The 24,242-nt window shown below is 44.9% G+C and overlaps 1 protein-coding gene across 3 annotated transcripts in view; it reads left to right on the forward strand.

The window, feature by feature from the left end:
- Positions 1 to 24,242, forward strand: part of APOOL (apolipoprotein O like) — a 65,898-nt gene that overhangs the window by 9,819 nt on the left and 31,837 nt on the right. For all 3 annotated transcript variants that reach the window (XR_012647392.1, XM_075008217.1, XM_075008218.1), the window contains exon 2: positions 10,329 to 10,433. Coding sequence is in view for 2 of the 3 variants with exons in the window: in XM_075008217.1 (XP_074864318.1) it covers positions 10,329 to 10,433 (105 nt within the window). In the remaining variant the exon portion in view is untranslated. The remainder of the gene's footprint in view (positions 1 to 10,328; positions 10,434 to 24,242) is intronic.

Here is a 24,242-nt window from a genome sequence, read left to right on the forward strand (position 1 = left end):
TAAGTGTTATAGTGACATTTTACAGTTAGGTGAGAATGAAAGGATGAAATAATGAGAAAGATGGGTAAAGAAAAGTAAAATTAGAGTTAAAATTAAATTTGGTTAAATAATGTGCTGTTTATAGTACCCTTATGATCTATAAGTTCCAGATTTAGAACCTGAGTTCTTGTTCCTTTAGATTTCCTGAGCTCTTTTATATTATAAACATGTTCAAGCACAGCCAGTGTAATGTTTGTATGAAGTGCCCAACACAGTGAAGCCCTGGTTCTGATTTCATCCTTTATGTGCTAGTGTAATACAAAAGCTAAATAATAACACTCTGAAGTGTTAGAATATTCAGCTGTATCTGGACTCAAGCTGAGTGCAATGTATATTTTTTAAAACAAATCATCTGGCTAACAAAGCACTGAAAATTAATATGATGGTTGTATGTGTAAACAGTATTAGTTATATGGTAAGTTTTGGGATCTGGAGGAAAGAACATGAAATTATAAATCACGCAATCTTAAATGGATATCCTTGCTTTGTCACCGGCTTGCTAATAAAAGACACCTTCTTCAAACCAGGAGTATTGTAGCTTGTTACACATAGGTATGGAAGAAGAAATTTTGACTAATGATATGAGAGAAACCTTCCATCCGTATAATAATGCTGTGGAAATTGGACTGTTTAAACAAAATAGAAAGAACATAATTCACTTGATACATCCATACAGTAAATTCCATAGAATGAACTTTACCTCACTTAGAAGTCTGAAGAAGAAATCTGCCTTATTTTTGTTTTGATGAGGATGTTCTGGGATCTCTAGTTATTTCAGACTCATGGTTTTGGGTTTTCATTGATGTAATTAAAAGGGACGGTATTAGTTTTCCTCTATCCATGTTTTCTAGAGAAATGGTTGGGTCAGAATTAATTATTTAATTGCAAATTATTGCAAATTCAGATTATGGCCTAACTAACCAAAGAACAGTGGAGTGTGAATACATCTATTAAGGCACTAATAACTATCCCTCTTTGAATATCTTAACTAATTTATTAAGTTTGTCATTAGCTTGTTTATATATTAGAAACAAACATGATGGGTGTAAGTTAAATTTAGATCTGCCTTACACTTATTTAATAGCTGTAACATTGCTTTTATGTAATTTACTGTAAAATATATTTCTCAGGGTTATATTTACAAAGGGAAGGGAAGGAACATTTTTCTGGTAAGGAACATCAGACTCTTGAGCTTTTGGATTGCTCTGCTTGATGAGTTCTTCTGAACAGAAAACCAGTGATAGTGTGGAACGTTATAGGGTACATTTTGTTTTTCAAACTACTTTTCCAGGTGTATAGTGTTGATGGTGCCTTGGGATAAAGTTATGCATTACACCCCAAATCCTGGAAAAAAATTATAAGATTATAAAAAATGGGTGGGAGAAGAAAATTAGTTTAAAAAAAATCAGGAAAATAAAAGGTAGTGTATTCACCTCCATCCCAGATTTCTGCTACATGGGGAGTTGGATGGGCATCTAGGAACTGATTACAGCTTTCCAATCCTGTACTTTATGGCCCTTGCATCATTTACATCACTGCCATGAGGTCTTTAAGGGTACATCTATACAGGGATAAAAATCCATAGCATGACTGGGGCTCACCTGGTTCAACTGTAGGTTGCAGGTGTTTTATCCCTATGTATACATACACTAGTGACCCTAACCCAGCACAGAATACATGTAGTTCTGCTGCACTAAGACCCATTTGTTCCTTTAGTCCAGAAGTTGGGGGAAGAGTTGCAGTGCAGCAGAGAGTCCCTTAAACAGGGGAATTCTGTGTCCAGAATATGTTACGTCATAAAATCAATGCGGACCAGAGAATGTGCATGTTGTGTAATTGTAGAAGAATGTGAGTAACCTAGAACAGGGACGAATTCTGGATTGAAATACAGGGAGGATCTATTTATTCATGTCTTTTTTTCTTTTGGAAAACACATCACTGATTGTCAGATGTTATTTTAAAGTTCTGTTCCAAAAGTGAGCATATAAAACTAACATTTTTTAATATAACAAACTTCTTTGTGACTGTCTATGCTAGCATTTTTCTTAATGTTTCCCCATTATTATACTACTATAGCACGGACAGTAGCATTTCAACCAGCATTGTAACCCTGCTCAGGTTAATCACATGCTGGCTAAATTGCCAGAAGCCTCCTTATACTAGAGCTTCAATCTTTGGAAATTTCGTATTGGAAATGCAACTGTATGAAACTTTGAGGAACAGGCTTATATAGATGAGGTTTTCTATCTTTGGTGTCATAAGTAAAGCCCTCTGGAGATACAAAATTTGTATCTGTATCCACATCTGATTCTCAGTTTGTAAATGTGGTCCTTGGATATAAAGGTGATATCTGCTGATTTTCACGGCTCTAGTCAGAACTGCTGACTTTACTGATTGCTCCTCCTTGTTTTCATTAATCCTGCAGAACCAACACAGTTTATGAGGACTTTGTTTTGGTTCATATTTTATCAGAATAGTACCAAAAATACTGAACCAGAAAGAATGCATCTTGATTTTTGGTTTCCTGGTTGAATTAGCAAATTTAACAGTTATAAAGTTGTGTTACATATAAACTGAAAAGTTATGACCTGAAATAATTATAAAATAATAAAATTAAAACCCACTGATTCATTTTTACACATATAACCAAAACTCAATATCAGAATCGCCAAATGAATGCTACATTTACTGTTTATTTAATGCTGTACTCTGACCTGTGAATCATGCAGATTTCTATTTTAGGGTACAATTATTTAAATCTTATATTTGAAGTAATAATACTTTCATGGTTGGGTTTGCTTAACAATTTCCGTTACAAGCACCCATTCTCATTTGCTGATAATGTATAAAACTTCCATTAGGATTCAGATTTTCCATGTTTGATCTCTGCCTCTGGCAGAATTTTAATTTTTTAAAATTTTGAGTAAAAATTAAATTGCAGTTTCAGAAAATTATGTTGGGGAAATATGCAAACTTGCTAGTATAAAAAGTGTTTTTAAAACCATTTCTGTGAAGCGCTCTAGTGCCTTTGAGATTTGAAGTAGGACCTGGAAATTTAGCAGTGACTGACTGCTTTTTGTTTTGATAATTCTAGGGAGTGAGAGTCACTTATTTTTGTTCCCTATGAAAATTTATCTAGATGTGGCCAAATTATAAACTGCTGCAAATGTTCATTTGCATATACTCAACAGGTTTGTAGCAGCTTTCAGCTAATGTCTCTGAATATTCCATATTGCACTAAGCTTCCTAGGCCCACAGATCTTGAGTTGAAATGCTATCCCTTTGGCTTATGGAACAAAGTGCCAGGGTAGGAGCAAGGAGGAAATGATCTCTTCTGATTTCAGTTGTTCTGCTTTCTTGTTTTAATAATTCTATGCACTTTACTGCCCTTACTACTGAGTAAGGTTTCATACTGTTAAGAAGTATTCTGTCCCTGCAATGTACAGATGGAGTAAAATACATTTTTAGTAAGTTAAAGGACAAGTCATCGTTTTTAGAACTAGAGGATCAAGATTTCAATCCCAGCTCTGCTTATTTTGTCACAGCACAATAACTTAACTAAAATAAGTAGGGGTTTTTCTTCAATAATATCAGTATACACACACAATAAAAACTTTTAAAAAAGAATAGCAATTTATGCATACAGTAATGGCATGTTGATCAGCTTTGCAAGTTAAAATACATTTATGTTAAATTGATATCGTATATTTTTCCCATTAAACATTATTATTAGCAGAAGCAAAATGTATAAACATCAATAGATTTTGTTAATTCTTGAAAATATTAAGTGATGTATTCCATTTAACAGAATCATTTAGAAGAAGATACTTAGTGGTAAAGTTATGATTAATATATTTATACTTAATATGTTCTCCTTGGGGTGCTGATCCTCAGGGTGCAGCCCAACAAGGCATATGCATGCTACTGAGCCTGGAGTGTTCTTGCAAGTAGCGTCCATTGATCCATACCTGTTCTCTGGCTTTTCCTTGTATTCTGTGCTGTAAGTGTAAGGGTTTCTGTGGACCAGCGCTTTCCCCATTCCTTCTTACTAGTACATGGCCTGAGTCTCCAGGGTCTGGAGGTAGCTATTGCAAAGATTTATATGTAGTTAGCATTGTTCAGTTTTACCAGTTTAAGTAGCAGTTAGTTAGAACCTCCAACCCAGGACATTCTCTGATCTCTCCAGGCTTCAACAACTGTATTTCCTGCTGCTACACCTTTTCATTCACCGTATCTACATTAAATGCAGTGTCCATCATGCCTTTCCCAGCTGAACATGGCAGACGAAAGAACAGGGGTGGGCAAAATATATCCTGCCAAGCCACCAGATCCATCCCACAGCACAATGGGAGCCTCACTAGGCTCCCTGCTGGTCCTGCCCCAAAGCACGACTCAGAAGCTGACTGCAATGGTCATGTGCTTCTCTGAATGCTGTGAGCACAAGGAGTGCAGCTTAGTGTGTTGTCCCCAGTACAGTCTTGTAGCTCCCATTGGCCATTTTCCAGCAAATGAGCAGTGCCCGCTTGCAAGACAAGCAGGTTGCGAAGTACCCCTCACCCTGAGCTTGCAGCATTCAGAGAAGCACATGGCCCCTGCAGCCAGCTGGCGTGAGTGGCCTGTATGGGTTGGAGCAGAGGGTAGGCAAGAAGACTGGCTAAGGAACCAGCTGCGCTGCTGGCTGGGAACTTCTCAGGTAAGCACCTCCTGGTCAGAGCCTGCTTCTGGCACCTCAGCCCCTCGCTCTTCCCTGCACTCTGCCCCCCCTACTTCAGTACCCTTGTTCCACATAACCCAAAGCCTCTCTATCCTAACTTCTGCACCCATACCCCTTCCTAGATCTTGCACTCCAATCACCAAACTCTGGTCACACCCCAAATCCCTGCACCCACTCGTGCTCCAGATCACAGCACAACCCCCAGACTCAGAATCCTCTCCTGCAACAATATCCGCTCCCATACCTAGCACCTCCTCCTGCACCTGTCCTGTGCTGCATGTCACAACCCCCTCCTTTGTGCACTCAGCCTTCACCCCAGTTTCTGCACCACCACGATTAATATCATGGAAGAGCGCAGCCTTTGACCACTTCACAAATTCTTGGAGTGGCCCCTCCCATCAAAAATTATTGCCCAAGAGAAATAATGTAGTTTGCCTGATTGCATCTCTTCTGCAGAAGACTTGGCTTCAAACAACACACATATTGTGGAAACTCAACATAAAACCTGTAGTGATGTTCTGCCTAAAAATAAAAGCCTCTCTGACTTGTTGGGAAGTGCCTACATAAGTTCCTTTCCTGTGTCCCATGCCTGACAGGATAGTAATCATGGAGTTTTCCTTGTTAGGTTGGGGCACTCATGGACAGTCACACAGTAAAGGGTGCTTGATGATGCTCTGGTAAAGGCATCTGGAATGCATATAAATATCCTGGAATTCAGAGTAGCCTAAAAATGACTCAGTGCAGTCATATTATTAATCTAGTCTCATCACATTCTCATAATGCCAGGTGATTTTTGATGCAACCATATTTGATGTAAACAGACAAAAAGAAGCAGTTCCATTCCGGAAGAATACCGTTCCCCTGTATGTACAAGTGGTCAATTTATGCAACTAATGTTTCAAGAACCACATCACACTGTCAGCTGTATGCCTCCAAGGAACCCAGAATTCATTGAACAGCCTCAGCAGTCACTGTCAAAGACTGAGTAGAAATTACATAACTTTGTAATGAAGAACAGCTTTACTCAATGCAGTATGTCTACTTGAGACCTGGTCGCCTCGCAGACAATCAAGAAGTGCCACACATACTGTTCCAGAGGAGCTCAGGATCAGTGCTTCAGAAGTGATTTTTTTCTTGATTCCAAAGATTTGACAGGATAGACCACAAGTCAGTCTTATTGTGTCAAAAAGACTCAGGTCATCTATGTATGTCAGCCCAATGACACATCAGCATTCATCCCAACCTAGAAACTCTTCTCATCAGGTATGGTATTTTGACATGTTCATGTTCCAAAACAATGCAAGCAGTTCTCACTTAGACCAGAAAGATGCTGCCCAAAGATGTTATTCACGAAAGTAGATGCATTTCAGCGTTCTGGGCTCAGTTTATCTCTTGAATCAGTCGGTATACCTGATATTTTGAATTACCTCCTTACCCTCAAGACAACAGGTCTTTTCCCTTGCTCAGTGTAGGTTTGACCACTTGGGAGCAATCAAGTATCGGAGGGGTAGCCGTGTTAGTCTGGATCTGTAACAGCAACGAAGGGTCCTGTGGCACCTTATAGACTAACAGAAAAGTTTTTGAGCATGAGCTTTCGTGAGCACACTCACTTCATCAGATGCAATCAGTGCATGTCACCCTCAAACAGATAGCAGCTCCCACGTTCTTCTGAAGCTAAATTAGAATTTTCTCAGTGGTAATAAAACCAACCCCTCAATGGGACCTTGATTTAGTACTTTTAACTCTTACTAAGCTGTCTTTAAAATTCATGGCTGGCTGTTTGATTCTCTTGTCTATGGAGTAACTTTCCTCGTTACTGGCTCTTCAGGAAGACGAGGGGGCACACTGAAGATCCTGAGTTAGACCCCCTTACGTAATGTGTGAAATTAAGTCCCAAACAAGTTTTGGAATTCCATATAACTAGACTACCCACTGTGATAGACTACAGACCGCAGCAGGCTACAGTAGCCTCATGGAGGGCAAATATGTGGGCAGTTGGGTCTGGGCTTTTATGTTTCCTAGGGACTGAGGCTTATCAAGGAGCAGCCTGCAGCACAGGCTAATCCAGCACCTGCAGCCAATTAAGGCCCGTGGAGCCCTTTAAAAGGCCTCTCTTAGGTGACAGGTGAGGGAGAGGCAAGGAGTGTGCCAGGGAGAGCTCCCAGGGGGAAAGGTTTGCTGCAGCTACCTGAGGAAAGCACTGGGGATGTGTCTGGTAGAAGTGGCATGGGGAGGCAGTTGCTGCACTGAAGTGGATCAGGGAGGAAAGCCTCTCTAGCAGCAGCTTCAAAGGGTCCCTGGGTCAGAACCTGGAATGTGTAAGTGGGGTCTGGATTCCCCCCCAGACCACCTCACACACCCCAGGGCAGCCCTGGGAGGTAGGAGAAGATGGGACACACTAACAGTGGCATTAACTGTGCTGATGTTGAGACTGACTCATTAATACCATAACTCAGGCCTCTGGGAGAATAGAAGGCAGAGCAAAAGGACACAGTGAGCTTGTGAGGCATCACCTAAACTGCCATGAAGCACAGGGCACAAGGGGAGCAATCTTGGGGCTTTGTCACACCACTTACCTGTGTTCTTTCCAGAGCTCTATGTGCTCAGTGTACAGCAAAAGAATTCGCTGAACATGGGAGAAACTTTGACATTGTACCAAGAGACAATGAAACCAAGCAGAATGTTACCTAGACTGTTTGTTGCTATAGCAGAATGAGCCCAAGGGCAAACTTTCCTCATAGAAGCTCTGCAAGTGTATCTCTGGCCATATTCTTTGTTGTCAACAGCCAGAGGCTCACTCTAGGAAAGCACAGGCAGCCTCTGTGGCATCACATCAAGAAGTATCTCTGCTTGAATTTTCCAAGGCAACAGCATGGAATTGTATCCACGCATTGCCAGGATATTATGCCTTGATCCACACCTCTTCAGTCTCATCCGTTAGGAGGATGATTTTACAAGCAGCCATATTACCAGCATACTTGTCCCTCGTTTTTGAGTACCTCTTGTCAGTCTCCAATAGCGAAATACACAAAGGGACTTGTGCTTGAAGAAGAAAGGAAGGTTATGTTTCCGAATTGGTGTTCTTAAAATGTGTTACTCCTATTTGTATTCCGCTCTACTTTGTATCATCTCTGATTTGCAGTAGGTAGAGGTACTGGAGAGTTCTCAGCCCTTGCTGTACTCTACAGCCTCAGCGCAGAGACCAGAGTGAGCAAGAGAGTAGCCAAGGTGCAGCAGAGGTTACTTTGAAGAATCCTCTGGTTTTGGGCTCATGGAGGGCATGCATACTCACCTTAAAATTCAGATAGGGACCACATATCTTGAAGAACTCCAGTCACAGATGGTATCTTCTGTTGTTTGTTTTGTGAATGTCATGCGTAACCTCTCAACTTTTTTAACCAATTGCAGGAATAAGCTGAAAAATGTAAATATCAGCTTTTCTACTATAAAATGTTTTATTTAAATCACCTATAAGTTATAAAGATGTTTAAATCAAATTTCTTTCCAGTCCTTTGTATTCTGGTCAATCCAATATTTCTTGCATTAGGTGGGTTTCTGCTGGTAGAGCTGCACCCATATTTGAGTGCGTATATTGAGGGTGTTTGGTTTTATTTTGTTTTGTTTAAACTGATTTTTAAAGACATTTTGTAAGCTAACTGAATCAGATACATCAATGGAATCAATGTAAAGGTGAATAGCAAATTGAACAAATGCTCAAGTAAAAATGGAAATCGGTAGTAAATCAAGCAAATGGCACTGAGTGCAAACAGGTATTAGACGCTTATATGCCCATTCCTTTTTATTCCTTATTGTTAAACAGTGCACAGACCATACCCTTCCTCCCAAGAGTCAGTTGAAAAGATACTGTGTCTGAACAAAATTATCTACTATCTTCAGTCACATTTGGAAAAAAGAATAAATTTGACCTGGTTGCTTATGCCACTTTCCATATTTTACTTAAGTGTTAAACCAAACCAGGCTGTCAGGAGTGGAGATTATAACAACCAGTGCTTTTTTGTTCGGTTGTTTTTTTTTAAAAAAAAGCCGTTACCGTGCTACCCCCTCCCACCCTCCATCCCTGTCACCACCAGGTTCCTGCAGCTGGGATTGCTGGAGGACTGGCTGGGGCTCCAGCTCCTAAGCCACTCTGCCGGGGGGCGGGGTGGGGCGGGTGCAGGCGGGCTCCGGCTCTGCACTGCCATGGGATCTAGCAGGGGCTCCAGCTCTGCTCGGCTGTGGGTTCTAGCAGGGGTTCTGGTGTATCATCACAAAAAAAGCACTGATGGTAACCCACTTTGACCTACATAAATCAGTGTTTAAAATGTGTCTAACTTTAAGCCACCCAACACAACTGTGACAAGCAGATAATAGTATTTTACCATTTGAGATTAAGGGCAAAATTTTTAAAAGTATTAAGTGACTTTTGGACATTTAGCCTGGACACACTGATTTTCTGAGGTGATAATCACTTGCATTTCTCATTGACTTACACTGGAGTTGTGGGAGTTCAGCAACTTTGAAAATCAGGCTTAACCTACATGTTTTTGGTTCAAGTGATGTGCCCCAGTCACACAGCCAGTATAGGGCAGGATCTGAAGTAGAACTCAAGGATAAAACATACCTTCTCTGTAAAATTCTTCTTAGTATTTACTTGTGCATGTGTTGTAACACTGACACTTCACTAGTAAAAGCAGAGGTGTGAGAAGCAGAATGTATTCATATGCATGCTACGTCAACCTTGATAACAATTTTTGGATCTCTATGCTTTATATATTAAGTCTGTTCTGGTAAGGCTGTAGAGCTGAAGAAGTGAGTCTGTCCCACAAAAGCTCATCACCTAATAAATTATTTTGTTAGTCTTTTAAAGTGCTACATGACTGCTTTTTTTGTTTTGATACATGCTGTGAGTCAACTTTAAATAGAAAGCCTTTGTGGAGAGGAAAATACATAACTCTTTGGTACTATCTTTCTTCTTGTTTATATAGTGCCTAGAAAAATAAGGCTGGACTATGAGTGAGGCTCCTAGATTTTGCTGCACAACATATTCTTTGTGTATTATTTATTTATTTATTTTGTTTGACACAACCATTCTGTCAATGTTTCTTTAAATAAAATACAGCGATACCCAAACAACATTATGGTATGGTCATTGGGAAACAGTTGCTGATCTCTGAAACTCAAATAGTTGATCTAGTAGTGCAGTCTTAGTGTCCATCTTAGATGTAGTTCTGATCAATAAAATTGCTTTAAGAACAAAACAAAAAACACCGGTACTAGAGCCATACCAGTATAACAGACAGCACTTTTCAGGCTCTGATTCTCTTTCAAAGTGAATGCTTTTGTACTTTTGTTATATCAAAAAGGTTTCTGCTATTTTTATGCAAAAAAAAGTGGATTTTGAAAGGTGCTATCTTAACTTGATATTTAATTTTATAATTGGCATGCTTGGTCTGTTATTAGATCACACGGGCAACAATGTTACTGAAATGACTTCTGGATTTTAGTGATGGAGTGAAAACACATTTTTCCAATTAACAAATAATTGCTCTTTTTTTCTATCTCTCTTTCTCTCCAGATGGCAAAACTAACAGCTATCCCTGCTGGTCTGGCATTTGTATCTTTTAATGTATATGCTGCAAAAGAAGAAGAATCAAAAGCTCAGTCAGTGAAACCAAATCAAGTAAGATTGTTTCTGTTTTCTCATGCATTTTTAACAATAACTGGAAGTATACATGCACCAGAGTCAACTAAAATGTATCATACAGAAAACAAAGAATATTTAGAAGATGTTTTAATTGTATAGCACTGCTCTATATACTACTATAATTAATCAAAATAGACACAGTTACAGAAAAAATAGTTATAAAGTTTAATAATAAAATAGATTTATGGACCGAGCACGAGAGGATACAATTGTCACAGATCCTAGCAACTGACATCTCCTGATCACTCACTAGGACTGATGTGAGGGGAACCTAAGCCTATGTGTCCTTGGGTCCTAAAGTTCTGATTAAGCCAATGATGTCTGTACAGAATCCAGCCACTGCCCCAATCTTTGGAACTTTAGTTGCACTGTGAGGGCATAGACCTTTTATGTGGCAGTCTTTCCAGAGAGTTGGAAATCCTTGTCCCATTTGCCTGGCCCCTTGGACCAGTAGCAGCTCCACCCAAAATATGTGATGCTTCTGTTTTATGGTGAATTCTCAGGGAGATGCTGCAGTTGTGAAGCCCTTAATGCATGCATGTACTTGGCATATAGTCTAACATGTTTGTTCTTTTATTTAATCATATAAAATTCAGAAGAGTTACAGCTCAGACAGAAAAATAAGCATCTTAAACTGCAGTTTACTTTCTAGCAGACCATTCCCTGGAGGGTGCTTGGGTATTGTGGGTGTACAAAAAGACAAGCAAGGGTGTCTCCTACTTCATAGAGATTATTACATACTAGGTGGTCTCTCCTTCCTGGAGTTCCTTTCTCATTTTCTGTGATCTTGCTGCCTTCTGCCTCCCTGCTGCTGCTTCTCATCTGGCTTGCTGTTTCTCACACATGCACATACTGCTGCCTTTATTTTGCCCTTAGGCTGACTTTCACAGAATCATAGGGCTGGAAGGGACCTCAGGAGGTCATCTAGTCCAGCCCCCTGCTGCAGGCAGGATCAACCCCCACTAAGTCATCCCAGCCAGGACCTTGTCCTGCCGGGACTTAAAAACCTCGAGGGATGGAGAATCCACCGCCTCTCTAGGCAACGCATTCCACTGCTTCACCACCCTCCTGGTGAAGAAGTTTTTCCTAATATCTAATCTACACCTTTCCTTCTTCAACTTCTGACCATTACTCCTTGTTCTGCCATCTGACACCACTGAGAACAGTTTTTCACCCTCCTTTTTAGAGCTCCCCTTCAGGAAGTTGAAGGCTGCTATTAAATCACCTCTAAGTCTTCTCTTCTGTAAACTAAACAAGCCCAAATCCCTCAGCCTATCCTCATAGGTCTTGTGCTCCAGACCCTTAATCATTTTTGTTGCCCTTCGCTGAACCTGCTCTGGGAAATCCACATCCTTTTTATACTGGGGGGCCCAAAACTGGACACAGTATTCCAGATGTGGCCTCACCAGTGCTGAATAAAGAGGAATAACTACTTCCCTAGATCTGCTCGAAATGCTCCTCCTAATGCACCCCAGTATGCCGTTAGCTTTCTTGACTACAAGGGCACACTGTTTACTCATATCCAGCCTTTCATCCACCATAACCCCTAGGTCCCTTTCCGTCATACTGCTGCTGAGCCAGTCGGTCCCCAGCCTGTAACAATGTTTGAGATTCTTCCACCCCAGGTGCAGGACTCTACACTTCTTATTGAACCGCATCAGATTTCTTTTGGCCCAGTCCTCCAATTTATCCGTGTCCCTCTGGATTCTCTCTCTACCCTCCAACATATCTACCTTTCCCCCTAGTTTTGTGTCATCCGCAAACTTGCTGAGGGTGCAACCCAGTCCCTCATCCAGGTCATTAATAAAGATGTTGAATAACACCAGCCCCAGAACTGAGCCTTGCGGCACTCCGCTTGAAACAGGACCGCCATCCAGATATTGAGCCATTGACCACTACCCACTGGGCCCGCCCATCAAGCCAGCTTTCTATCCATCTTATAGTCCAAGGATCCAATCCATATTTCCTTATCTTATGGACAAGAATGTTGTGGGAGACCGCATCAAAAGCCTTGCTGAAGTCAAGGTATATCACATCCACTGACTTCCTCATGTCCACAGAGCTTGTTATGTCGTCTGATCAGATTGGTGAGGCAGGACTTGCCCCTGATGAATCCATGTTGGCTACTTTTGATCACTTTCTCCTCTTCCAAGTGCTTCAAAATGGATTCCTTGAGGATTCCCTCCGTTATTTTCCCAGGGATTGAGGTAAGGCTGACGGGTCTATAGTTCCCTGGATTGTCCTTCTTTCCTTTTTTAAAGATGGGCACTATGTTTGCCTTCTTCCAGGCATCCGGTATCTCCCCTGATCTCCAAGAGTCTTCAAGGATAATGGCCAAAGGTTCAGCAATGACCTCTGCCAATTCCCTCAGTACCCTGGGGTGCATTAAATCCAGACCCATGGATTTGTGCACATTTAGTTTTTCTAGATAGCTCAGAACTTGTTCCTTCCGCACAGATGGCTGCCCTCCACCTTCCCATACTGCATCATTTAGGACCATCATTGGGAAGTTGACTTTGTCTGTGAAGACTGAGACAAAAAAAGCATTGAGTACTTCAGCTTCTTCGAGTGTCCCCGTGGGTGCTCCACAATAGGTGTCGGGCTCGCCCGGCGCCGCAGATCGGAAACTTTCCAGCAGTTTCTCTTGGATCGCGCGTGCCGCTCCCTTGCGCGTCCCCGGCCACGTGTGCGATCCGGTCCCCGCCAGTTCCTTCTCAACTGCCATCGGCTGCAGACAGAATCCGCTCAGGCTACGGCCAGAGTCAGATTAGCTAGAGTTTTTTTCGTGTAAATTGTTGTTTTTCTTTCCAAAAAAAAAAAAAAAAAGGACAAGAGGAAAAGCAAGAGAGTAAAAAAAAATATATAGTAAAAAGACAGAGAGGAGCGGAGAAGACGCGTGGATGTGAAGGCCAGTAGGCCTCCCGCCACTGCAGGCTGGTGTCCGCGAAGGGTAAACAGGAACGAATTCAGTGCTAAGTACCCTATTAACAGCACGAAGACTCACCGCGATGTCCTCTTCAGGCTTTAAAAAGTGTGAGTCCTGCTGCGAAGCTATGCCGGCCTCCAGTGGGCATAGTGAATGCATTCGGTGCCTGGGGGAATCACACGTTGCCCAAAAGTGTTCCCTTTGTGCTAAGCTCACAGCCAGGGCCAGGAAAGACAGAGAAATGCGGCTGAAAATGCTCTTGTTTGATAAGGCTGTCCAGCCTGACATGCCAGAGAGGCCTCAACCAGAGGGACCCCCTGGGCTCCATAAAAGGAAGGCGGCTTTCCTCACCCCCTCGGTGCAGAAACGGAGGAAGCTCTCTCCAGCCCGATCCCTGCCGGCGGTCTCAGCGAGTGGGACGGGCGCAGCACATAGCCCCCAGCCGCATACCCAAACAAGCGGCGGCACAGCAGCGCACGTGGCAGAGGCTGAGCCTCCGATTACCAAACAGCTGGCATGCGCAGCACTCAGAGCGGTGGCCAGGCAAGCGCCGGAACCGGCGGCACCGCCACAGGCAGCACCGACCCCTGGGGCGCCAGCGGTGCAGGGCCAACAGGCACGGAGCCTGCAGGCACCAGAGGACGTTGTCCGTGCGGCACCTCAGCTGAGCGTGCCGAGCGCGGCGCTGAGAGCGGAGCCGAGATCCCTGGCACGGGAGGGGGCGGTGCCAGCCCCGCAGGGGAGGGGAAAGGCGAGAGCAAAAACCCGGCACCGCAGCCCTTCTCCGGACAGGGCTGCAATGCTACTATCAACCAGCCCCCTCCTTATGCTGCACACGCCACCCAGAAGATCTGGGTCTCTACCAACCTATCCAGAGCCTCCTTCTCCGTTCCTCCAACCAGCATCACCATGGCTTGGGCCACCTTGACCCTTTCTGGGATTGGATCCCTTGGAGTACTATCACAAACCAGTTTCACCATTGTCTGAATCGTCAAGGAGATCTCGCTCTCCCAGACATCGGGGGTACGCACCCCGAGAGTGGTCCAGGTCCCCATCCCCGGACCCGTGCCCGTGCTGCCATGGTCACTCTTACCATGCTGGACACAGACACCCCAGGCATACACGTAGGGGCAGGTCCCCCACTGGCCGTCCAATACCCCCGCAGACACGCTCAGCCGGGGATAGAAACACAGCTGTCTCAAGGGAAGTTAATTTTGGAACCCCGAGACTTTCCTTCGCAAGCCTCTAGCGAGCAGGTGTACCATCGGCCGCAAGAACCTGAAAGTTCGAGGGAGGTTTACCCTAGCGGTTCCTCCTCGTCCTCCCCTGAAGAGGCTACGGCCCCTGGGGACGTTGCTCCCCCGGACGACCTCAGACAATTTCAGGAGCTGTTTAAAAAGGTGGCTTTCATGCAAGGCATCCAAACAGCAGAGGTACAGGAGAAACATCACAAACTCCTGAAAAATTTGAGACCCCCAGCTTCATCCAAAATCGCTATCCCGCTCGACGAAGCCATCATGGAGTCAGCCACCACCATATGGCAGACCCCGGCCTCCGCTCCACCTATAAACAAGAGAGCGGATAAGAAATACTTCATCCTGGTGAAGGGCATGGAGTTCCTCTTTAGTCACCCACAACCAAACTCACTGGTGGTAGAATCGTCTCAGCAGAGATCAAAGACTTCCCAGTACAAATCGGGGGGTTCAGACAAAGATGCCAAGAAGCTAGAGATGTTTGGCAGAAAGGTATATTCCTCCTCCACCCTGTTATTGAGAGTGGCAAATTATGCAGCACATCTAGCGAACCATAATTTTGACAATTACTCCAGGCTTACTTCTCTCATGAATTCGCTTCCGGAAGATAAGAAGCTGGTGCTAAAGGCGATTGTGCAAGAGGGCTACGCAGCTTCGAGGATGGGAGTCCAGATCGCCCTGGACGTGGCAGACACGGCAGCACGCTCAACGGCTACAGCAGTGGTCATGCGTAGAGAATCCTGGCTCCAGACATCAGGTATCCTGAGGGATCTGCATGCGAAGATTGTTGATCTTCCCTTTGACACGCAGAAGTTGTTTGCAGACTCAACCGACTCGGTCCTCCACTCCAGTAAGGACTCCAGAGCTACACTTAGAACCCTGGGTATTTATGCCCCTCCATATAGGAAGAAAAAGTATTACCCTCAGCAAAGACGATACCCGTACCAACCATAGCGTGCTCGGTACCAACGGGGTTACGACCAAGGGCGACATCAACAGCAGCAACAGAATAGAACTCCCAGGTGACGTTCTCAACAAAGCCGCGCATCCTCTGGGCAGGCCCAAAGGCAACAAGTTTGACGGGCAGATCGAGGACTGCGCTATCACTACCATCGCGCAATGCCATTCCCAGCTAATGTTCCATCATCACCTCCGACTGTTCCACCCCCAATGGCAAAAGATCACCGCAGACAAATGGGTACTGGAGATCATAGCCACGGCTTACGCGATCCCCTTCCAGTCGCTCCCACCTCCGAAACCTCCGCCCAGGCCCCACCTCAGGGACGCTTCCCACGAGGCGAGACTCAAACAGGAGGTGGACCATCTTATGTTCATAGGGGCGGTGGAAAGAGTTCCGGAGCGATTCCAGGGGAAAGGTTTTTATTCACGCTACTTCCTTACAGAGAGGAAAACAGGAGGCTGGATGCCCATCTTAGATTTTCGGGGGCTCAACCGGTACTTGCGCAAACAGCGTTTTCGGATGATCATAGTTGCCTCTATACTCACGGCACCGGACGATGGAGATTGGTTTGCAGCCCTCGACTTACAAGATTCGTATTTTCATATAACGATCCACCCGGCACACAGACGCTTCCTCCGTTTTATGGTCGGCAAAGAGCACTTCCAGTGCAAGGTTCTTCCGTTCAGCCTCTCCTCGGCCCCCAGAGTCTTTACCAAAACCCTGGCAGTGGTGTCAGCCTACCTGCAGAGACAGTGGGTATTTATATTCCCATACCTGGACGACTGCCTATTGAAAGGGGCCTCGAAGGCAGAGGTCCTACACATGATACGCGTAACAGCAGACACATTTTCTTCACTGGGCCTGGTCATCAACCTCGCGAAGTCAAAGACCGACCCCACACAAGACATAGAGTTTATAGGGGCACGTATAAACTCTATTACAGCAAGGGTCTATCTACCCGACGCCTGCTTTCGTGCCATCAGTTCACTGGTGCAAGTCATTACATACAGCCCTACGGTGCCGGTCTTAACGTGCTTGCAGCTGCTAGGCCACATGGCGGCGGCGGCGGCAACATTTGTGGTGCAGAACGCCAGATTACATATGCGCAGCCTGCAACATTGGCTGGCGAGCGTCTACAAGCCGGCATCCCACACTGTCGCAGGGTGGTGTCGCCCACGACAGAGGTGCACAGATCCCTGCAGTGGTGGGTAAACCCCAAGAACCTGCTAACAGGGGTACCCTTTCACCAACCACAAATCTCTATTTCTCTTACTACTGACGCTTCCCACATAGGATGGGGAGCACACATCGGCGACAAGGTGACGCAAGGACTATGGTCTCCTGCGGAACAGTCACTGCACATAAACATACTGGAGCTCAGAGCAGTGTTCAATGCCTGCAAACACTTTCGAGACCACATACAGGGCAAAGTAGTCAGGATCAATACAGACAATACCTCCACCATGTTTTATATAAATCGACAAGCAGAAGCTCGATCCCATGCCCTATGTGCGGAAGCAGTCCGTCTGTGGAACTGGTGCATCTCCAACAATATAACATTGAAAGCTTCGTATTTGCCGGGCGCTCACAACGTGAAAGCAGACCAGCTGAGCAGGCGCTTTGCACTCACGCACGAATGGCAGATCCGCTCCGATCTGCTACGACCGATCTTTCACACATGGGGGTTTCCTCAGATAGATCTGTTTGCCATTCATCACAACAAGAAGTGCCCCTAGTACTGCTCCAGGGCAGGATTAGGGCGGGGGTCCCTGGGGGACGCATTCGCAATTTCATGGAAGGGCCCCCTGCTTTACGCGTTTCCCCCCGCAGTGCTCATCCACAAGGTCTTGCAGAAGGCCAGAAGGGAGAGAGCCCGCATGATTCTAGTAGTCCCAATGTGGGATCGACAGCAATGGTTCCCCTTGCTTCTGTGCATGTCGGACCGCCCACCACTCCCCCTTCCGGTGGCGCCAGACCTACTCACGCAGGCCCAGGGGTCCATAGTGCACCCACATCCTCAAGGCCTGCGCTTACAAGCATGGCTAATCCATGGCTCAGCTCCCTAGAAAGCACATGTACGGAGGGAGTACAACAAGTCCTGGAGAGTAGCCGAAGGACCTCCACCAGGAAGACCTACAAGCAGAAATGGACTCGATTCACTGCATGGTGTTCTGCCAAGCAGCTAGCTCCCCTTTACGTTCCTGTACCTATAATACTAGAATACTTATTGGACCTCAAGAGGGGCAGGCTTTCCCTATCCTCACTAAAGGTCCACCTCGCCACTATATCTGCTTTTCGGCATGAAGAGGAGGGGCCCATGGTATTTGCCCATCCTATTGTTACCAGGTTCCTGAAGGGGCTGGTAAACCTATACCCACCTCGGAAACCGCTTCCACCAGGGTGGAACTTGGACCTGGTGCTCAGCGCGCTAACGGGCCCACCATTTGAACCCTTAGCCACAGTTCCCCTACGTCTCCTTACGATAAAAACAACCTTCCTCCTTGCAATTACGTCAGCTTGCAGGGTGAGTGAGCTCGCAGCAGTTATGGCAACACCGCCCTGCACAGTATTCTCAAAGGAGGCGGTAACTTCACAGCTGCACCCAGCCTTTGTTCTGAAAGTTTCTTCAGAGTTCCACCTTAACGAACCCATAGTTTTACCTTCGTTTTACCCAAAGCCTCACAGCTCCAGCAAGGAGGCACGCCTACATCTCCTGGACGTGAGGAGGGCGTTGGCCTTCTACATAGACAGAACTAAGTCCTTCCGGAAAACGGACAGACTTCTAGTCTCTCTCGCTCCCAGGTCAAAAGGAGAGGGTCTCTCTTCACAGAGAATCTCGAAGCACATTGTGTCCTGTATAAAAATGTGCTACAAACTTCGAAAGACTCCTTTGCTGGCCCCGCCTAGGGCTCACTCGACCAGGGCGGTGGCGGCATCAACAGCCTTTTTCAAGGGCATCGCGTTAAAAGACATCTGTAGAGCGGCGACCTGGTCATCCTATGACACCTTCGCCAAGCATTATGCCCTACATCGGGTATTCCAAGAGGATACCCGCCTCTCAACAGCGGTCCTTTCGGGGGCAAGCTGCACATAAACCGATTTACCCATCTCCTTACTTGGGTTACTCCTGGGTAGTCGCCTATTGTGGAGCACCCATGGGGACACTCGCTGAAGAAAGAGAAGTTACTCACCGTAGTAACGATGGTTCTTCGAGATGTGTCCCCATGGGTGCTCCACCACCTGCCCATCCTCCCCGCTTCGGATCTCTGTTTAGTGTTTTTCAGGAGCATCCGACGGGGTTGGTCAAGGAACTGGCGGGGACCGGATTGTGCACGTGGCCGAGGACGCGCAAGGGAGCGGCGCGCGCCGGCGCATGCGCGATCCAAGAGAAACTGCTGGAAAGTTTCCGATCTGCGGTGCCGGGCGAGCCCGACACCTATTGTGGAGCACCCACGGGGACACATCTCGAAGAACCATTGTTACTACGGTGAGTAACTTCTCTTTTTCTTGCATCGTCTGTCACTAGGTTACCTCCCTCATCCAGTAATGGCCCCACACCTTCTCTGATAACCTGTTTATTGTTCACATGCCTGTAGAAACCCTTCTTGTTACTCTTCACATCCTTGCCAGCTGCAGTTCCAATTGTGCTTTCGCTTTCCTGATTACTGCCTGGCATTCTCCAGCCGTATGTTTATACTCCTCCTTAGTCAACTGTCCTTGTTTCCATTTCTTGTATGCATCCTTTTTGAATTTAAGCTGACCAAGGATTTCCCTGTTAAGCCAAGCTGGTTGCCTACCATGTTTGCATTTCTTACTACACAGTGGAATTGTTTGTTCCTGTGCCTTCAGTAAGACTTCTTTAAAATACTTCCAGTTCTCTTCAACTCTTTTCCCCTTCATCTTCATTTCCCAAGGGATCCTGCTCATCTGGTCTCTTACGGAGTCAAAGTCTGCTCTTCTGAAATCAAGGGTCTGTATGTTACTGCTCACCCTTCTTCTTTTCGTCCGGATCCTGAAATCTACGACCTCATGGTCACTCCAGCCCAGGTTCCCCCCCACTTTTATTTCTTCTACTAGTTCTTCCCTGTTTGTGAGCAACAGGTCAAGTTGTGCCTGGCCCCCTGGTCTGTTCCTTCAGCACTTGTACCAAGAAGTTATCCCCAGTAGTCTCCAAAAACTTCCTGGATTGTCTGTGTGCTGCTGTATTGGTCTCCCAACAAGTGTCTGGATGATTAAAGTCTTTCTACTGCTCTTTCCTCTTCTCCCACCCCCTTAAGAGGAGATCACTAATCTTGATTTCGAAGGATATTGTAGTGTTTTTCTATAACCGTTGTGTGGTTGAAGTACTGTCATTCGCCTCAGTATATCCCGTTGTCTTTGTCTGATGTTTACTTGCTACAGGACTTGTCAGTTTTGGTGTATCTCCGTCTATATCTGCCCCCATTTTTTTTTTAATACAACTTTACAATATCAATCATAAATTGCATGAAACTAGCCTTAATTAGTAACAGTATTTAACGAGACGTACATGTTACTGCTCCTGTAAAGTCACACATTTAGAAATATTTTAATATTAAAAAGATTATATTTCCAATTCTTGCCCTCATATTATTTTCTAAGTGGAAGGTATGTGTCTGACTGTATCCTATTCTGTAATAGTGCTACTAATTAACACTTTTACATAATACTTCTCATTTCCAAGGCCTTTATAAGAATATCTGCACCAGTTTTGTAAAGTAAGTTTATAGCCATAACATGATATGGAGATTTTGTTTTCTTATTGGAAGACAAAGCATTTTTGTTCTTTAAGTGTTTTGTTCATGTTCGTTCCAGTCAGGTGTTTGTGCACGCACGTGCACGTTAGCTGGAAGATTATTTTCCCAGCACCGAGTCGTATGGTTGGCATGGGCGCCCCCAGAGGTGCCAATACAACACCTAATATAGGGCCCTGCTGACTGCTCCCCACTAGCCCTTCTTACTTCCAGTAACAATTAGCTGCAACTCCCCTGTGCTCTCGCTCACAAGTGCAGCAGATTTAGCTTGTTCCATATAGGTTATGGTAACAGAGAGGAGGCCGTGCTAGTCTATACACTATCAAAACAAAAAGCAGTCAAGTAGCACTTTAAAGACTAGCAAAATAGTTTATTAGGTGAGCTTTCGTGGGACAGACCCACTTCTTCAGACCATAGCCAGACCAGAACAGACTCAATATTTAAGGCACAGAGAACCAAAAACAGTAAGCAAGGAGGACAAATCAGAAAACGATAATCAAGGTGAGCAAATCAGAGAGTGGAGGGGTAGGGGGGGAGATCAAGAATTAGATTAAGCCAAGTATGCAGACGAGCCCCTATAGTGACTCAGAAAGTTCCCATCACGATTTAAACCATATGTTAACGTGCCAAATTTGAATATAAAAGCCAGCTCGGCTGCTTCCCTTTCCAGAACGGTGCGATAATTCTTCTTCAGTAACACACATACCTTTAGGTCATTGACAGAATGCCGCATTCCATTAAAATGTTGACTGACTGGTTTGTGGATCTGGAATGTTTTGATGTCTGTTTTGTGCCCAATGACCCTTTGTCTAAGGGAGTTAGAAGTCTGTCCAATATACAAAGCATCTGGGCATTGTTGGCACATGATGGCATATATGATGTTAGTAGAGGAGCCTGAGAAAGTGCCCGTGATTCTGTGAGTAACCTGGTTAGGTCCAGTGATGGTATTTCCAGAGAAGATATGCGGACAAAGCTGGCAGCGGGCTTTGTTGCAGGGAAAGGTTCCAGGACTAGTGTTCCTGGGGTAGAGACTGTGGCTGTTAGTGAGGATCCTCATGAGGTTGGGAGGTTGTCTGTAGGAGAGAACAGGCATGTCACCCAGGGCCTTCTGGAGTGTAGCATCCTGATTAAGAATAGGTTGTAGGTCTTTAATAATTTGTTGTAGTGGTCTGAGTTGGGGACTGTAGGTGATGACCAGTGGTGTTCTGTTCTTGGCTTTTTTGGGCCGATTTTGGAGTAGCTGGTCTCTGGGTATTCGTCTGGTCCTGTCAATTTTTTTTTTTTTACTTCTCCTGGTGGGTAATTCAGGTTTATGAATATTTGGTAAAGTTCTTGTAGTTTTTGGTCTCTGTCAGTTGGATCAGAGCAAATGCGATTGTATCTAAGAGCTTGACTGTAAACAATGGATCTAGTCACGTGTGCAGGATGGAAACTAGAAGGGTGTAGATAAGTATAGCGATCAGTAGGTTTTTGGTACAGTGTGGTGCTGATCAGGCCATCCTTGATTAGTACTGTAGTGTCCAGGAAATGTATCTCTTGCATGTTGTAATCGAGGCATAAGTTGATGGTGGGGTGTAGGTTGTTAAAGTCCCTGTGGAATTCTTCTAGAGCCTCTGTACCATGGGTCCAAATCATGAAAATGTCATCAATGTATCTTAAGTAGAGGAGTCGTAATAGGGGACGAGAGCTGAGGAATCATTGTTCCAGGTCAGCCATAAATATATGAGCATATTGTGGGGCTATGCGGGTGCCCATAGCAGTTCCACTAATCTGGAGGTATAAATTGTCCCCAAAACGGAAATGACTGTGTGTGAGAACAAAGTTACAGAGGTCAGACACCAGATTGGCTGTGGTGGCATCAGGGATGGTATTCCTGATTGCTTGTAATCCGTCTTTATGTGGAATATTAGTGTACAGAGCCTCTACATCCATTGTGGCAAGGATGGCGTTATCAGGAACTTTTCCGATGTTTTGTCATTTCCTCAGGAGGTCGGTAGTATCTCGGATATAGCTGGGAGTGTTGGTGGCATAGGGTTGGTGGCAGAGGGAGTCCACGTAACTGGATAGTCCGGTGGTAAGGGTGCCAATACCTGAAATGATAGGGCGTCCAGGGTTTCCAGGTTTGTGGATTTTGGGAAGTAAATAGAATAATCCAGGCTGCGGCTCAGATGGTGTGTCCTGAATGAATGAGGTCCCGAGTAGCAGCAGGGAGTTCCTTCAGTAGTTGTTGTAATTTCCTAACTAACGTCATATATGACATCATGTGCCAACAATGCCCAGATGCTTTGTATGTTGGACAGACTTCTAACTCCCTTAGACAAAGGGTCAATGGGCACAAAACAGACATCTAAACACTCCAGATCCACAAACCAGTTAGTCAACATTTTAATGGAATGGGGCATTCTGTCAATGACCTAAAGGTATGTGTGTTACTGAAGAAGAATTATCGCAGCATTCTGGAAAGGGAAGCAGCCGAGCTGGCTTTTATATTCAAATTCAGCACATTAACACATGGTTTAAACCAGGACGGGAACTTTCTGAGTCACTATAGGGGCTCGTCTGCATACTTAGCTTAATCTAATTCTTGACCTTCCCCCAACCCCTCCACTCTCTGATTTGCTCACCTTGTTTATCTTTCTCTGATTTGTCCTGCTTGCTTACTGTTTTTGGTTCTCTGTGCCTTAAATATTGAGTCTGTTCTGGTTTGGCTCTGGTCTGAAGAAGTGGGTCTGTCCCACGAAAGCTCACCTAATAAATTATTTTGCTAGTCTTTAAAGTGCTACTTGACTGCTTTTTGTTTTGAGGTTATAGTAATAATGTCTTAATTTAGTTATAGAATTGATCTGTTTCTAGTTTAAAAAAAGTTTTCATAGGTTAAGTTTCAGTTAGGAGATCCATTTTCTCTGATGTGCTTCAGCACCAAGGCATGCCTGGGTCTACATGCTTCAAAGTCTGCAGAACCTGTGGCAAGCATATGCCCAGAAGCAATCCACCCATTTCCTGCTTGAATTGTTTAGGTTAGGAGATGCTCAGGCCCTGCACAATTAAAGATAGACATCAGTTCCTGAAGGTATTACTAATAGAGGCAGTACTCTGGCCTCATCTAGACCATGTGCCGACAGCTCAGTGCAGAGCTCTTCCTCCTCTATTGCAGTGTGCTGGCACTTCTTGGTGCACACTAATGCTCCAGCAATGGACTCCTAGAACCTGACAAGCTCATCTTGCAGCACGTGCTGTTGACATACTTCCCAGTCACTGGTGCGTTACAAATAGAAGACGCCAGAGGAAGGGTGGTTCCCTTACTTACACCAAGTCAGGCCACCAGGCAGATGTCTAATTTGGGGAGAAAACTCCACCTCTCTCCAAATCCCTAGAACCATCAAGGGAGATGTATGCCCTCCACTCCTGAGGCTTTTCAGGCAGCCCAGGAGTTAATGTACTCTACAGCACTGTTATCCTTGCTGGTGCTGGCTCTGCCAAAACACACTTGTTTAATAGATATGGGTGTAATGTGTGAGGCTCCTTATCAAAATTCATGAAGCTGATCCCCCAGACTCCTGCACGACTTTTCAACCCTTGTAGAGGAGAGTAGACTCATTTCTAGAGCTTCCCTATAGGATGCTCTGGATGCTGCAGATGCGGCTACCTGGATCATGGGTATTAGCATAGCCATGTGTTGTGGGGCTTGACTACAAGTGTTGGGTCTGCCTTATGAGACCCAGCAGGCCTTCCAGGATCTTCCCTTTGAGGGTACTTCTCTCTTTTCTGAAAAGATGGATAAGAGACTCCATTACGTCAAAGACTCAAGAATGGATCTCAGGTTCTTAGGGCTTCACACACTGGCTGCCCAGCGTAGGTATTTCACACCTCACA

The sequence above is a fragment of the Carettochelys insculpta genome, chromosome 13, assembly GCF_033958435.1.
Source record: "Carettochelys insculpta isolate YL-2023 chromosome 13, ASM3395843v1, whole genome shotgun sequence".
Classification (NCBI taxonomy): Eukaryota; Metazoa; Chordata; order Testudines; family Carettochelyidae; genus Carettochelys; species Carettochelys insculpta.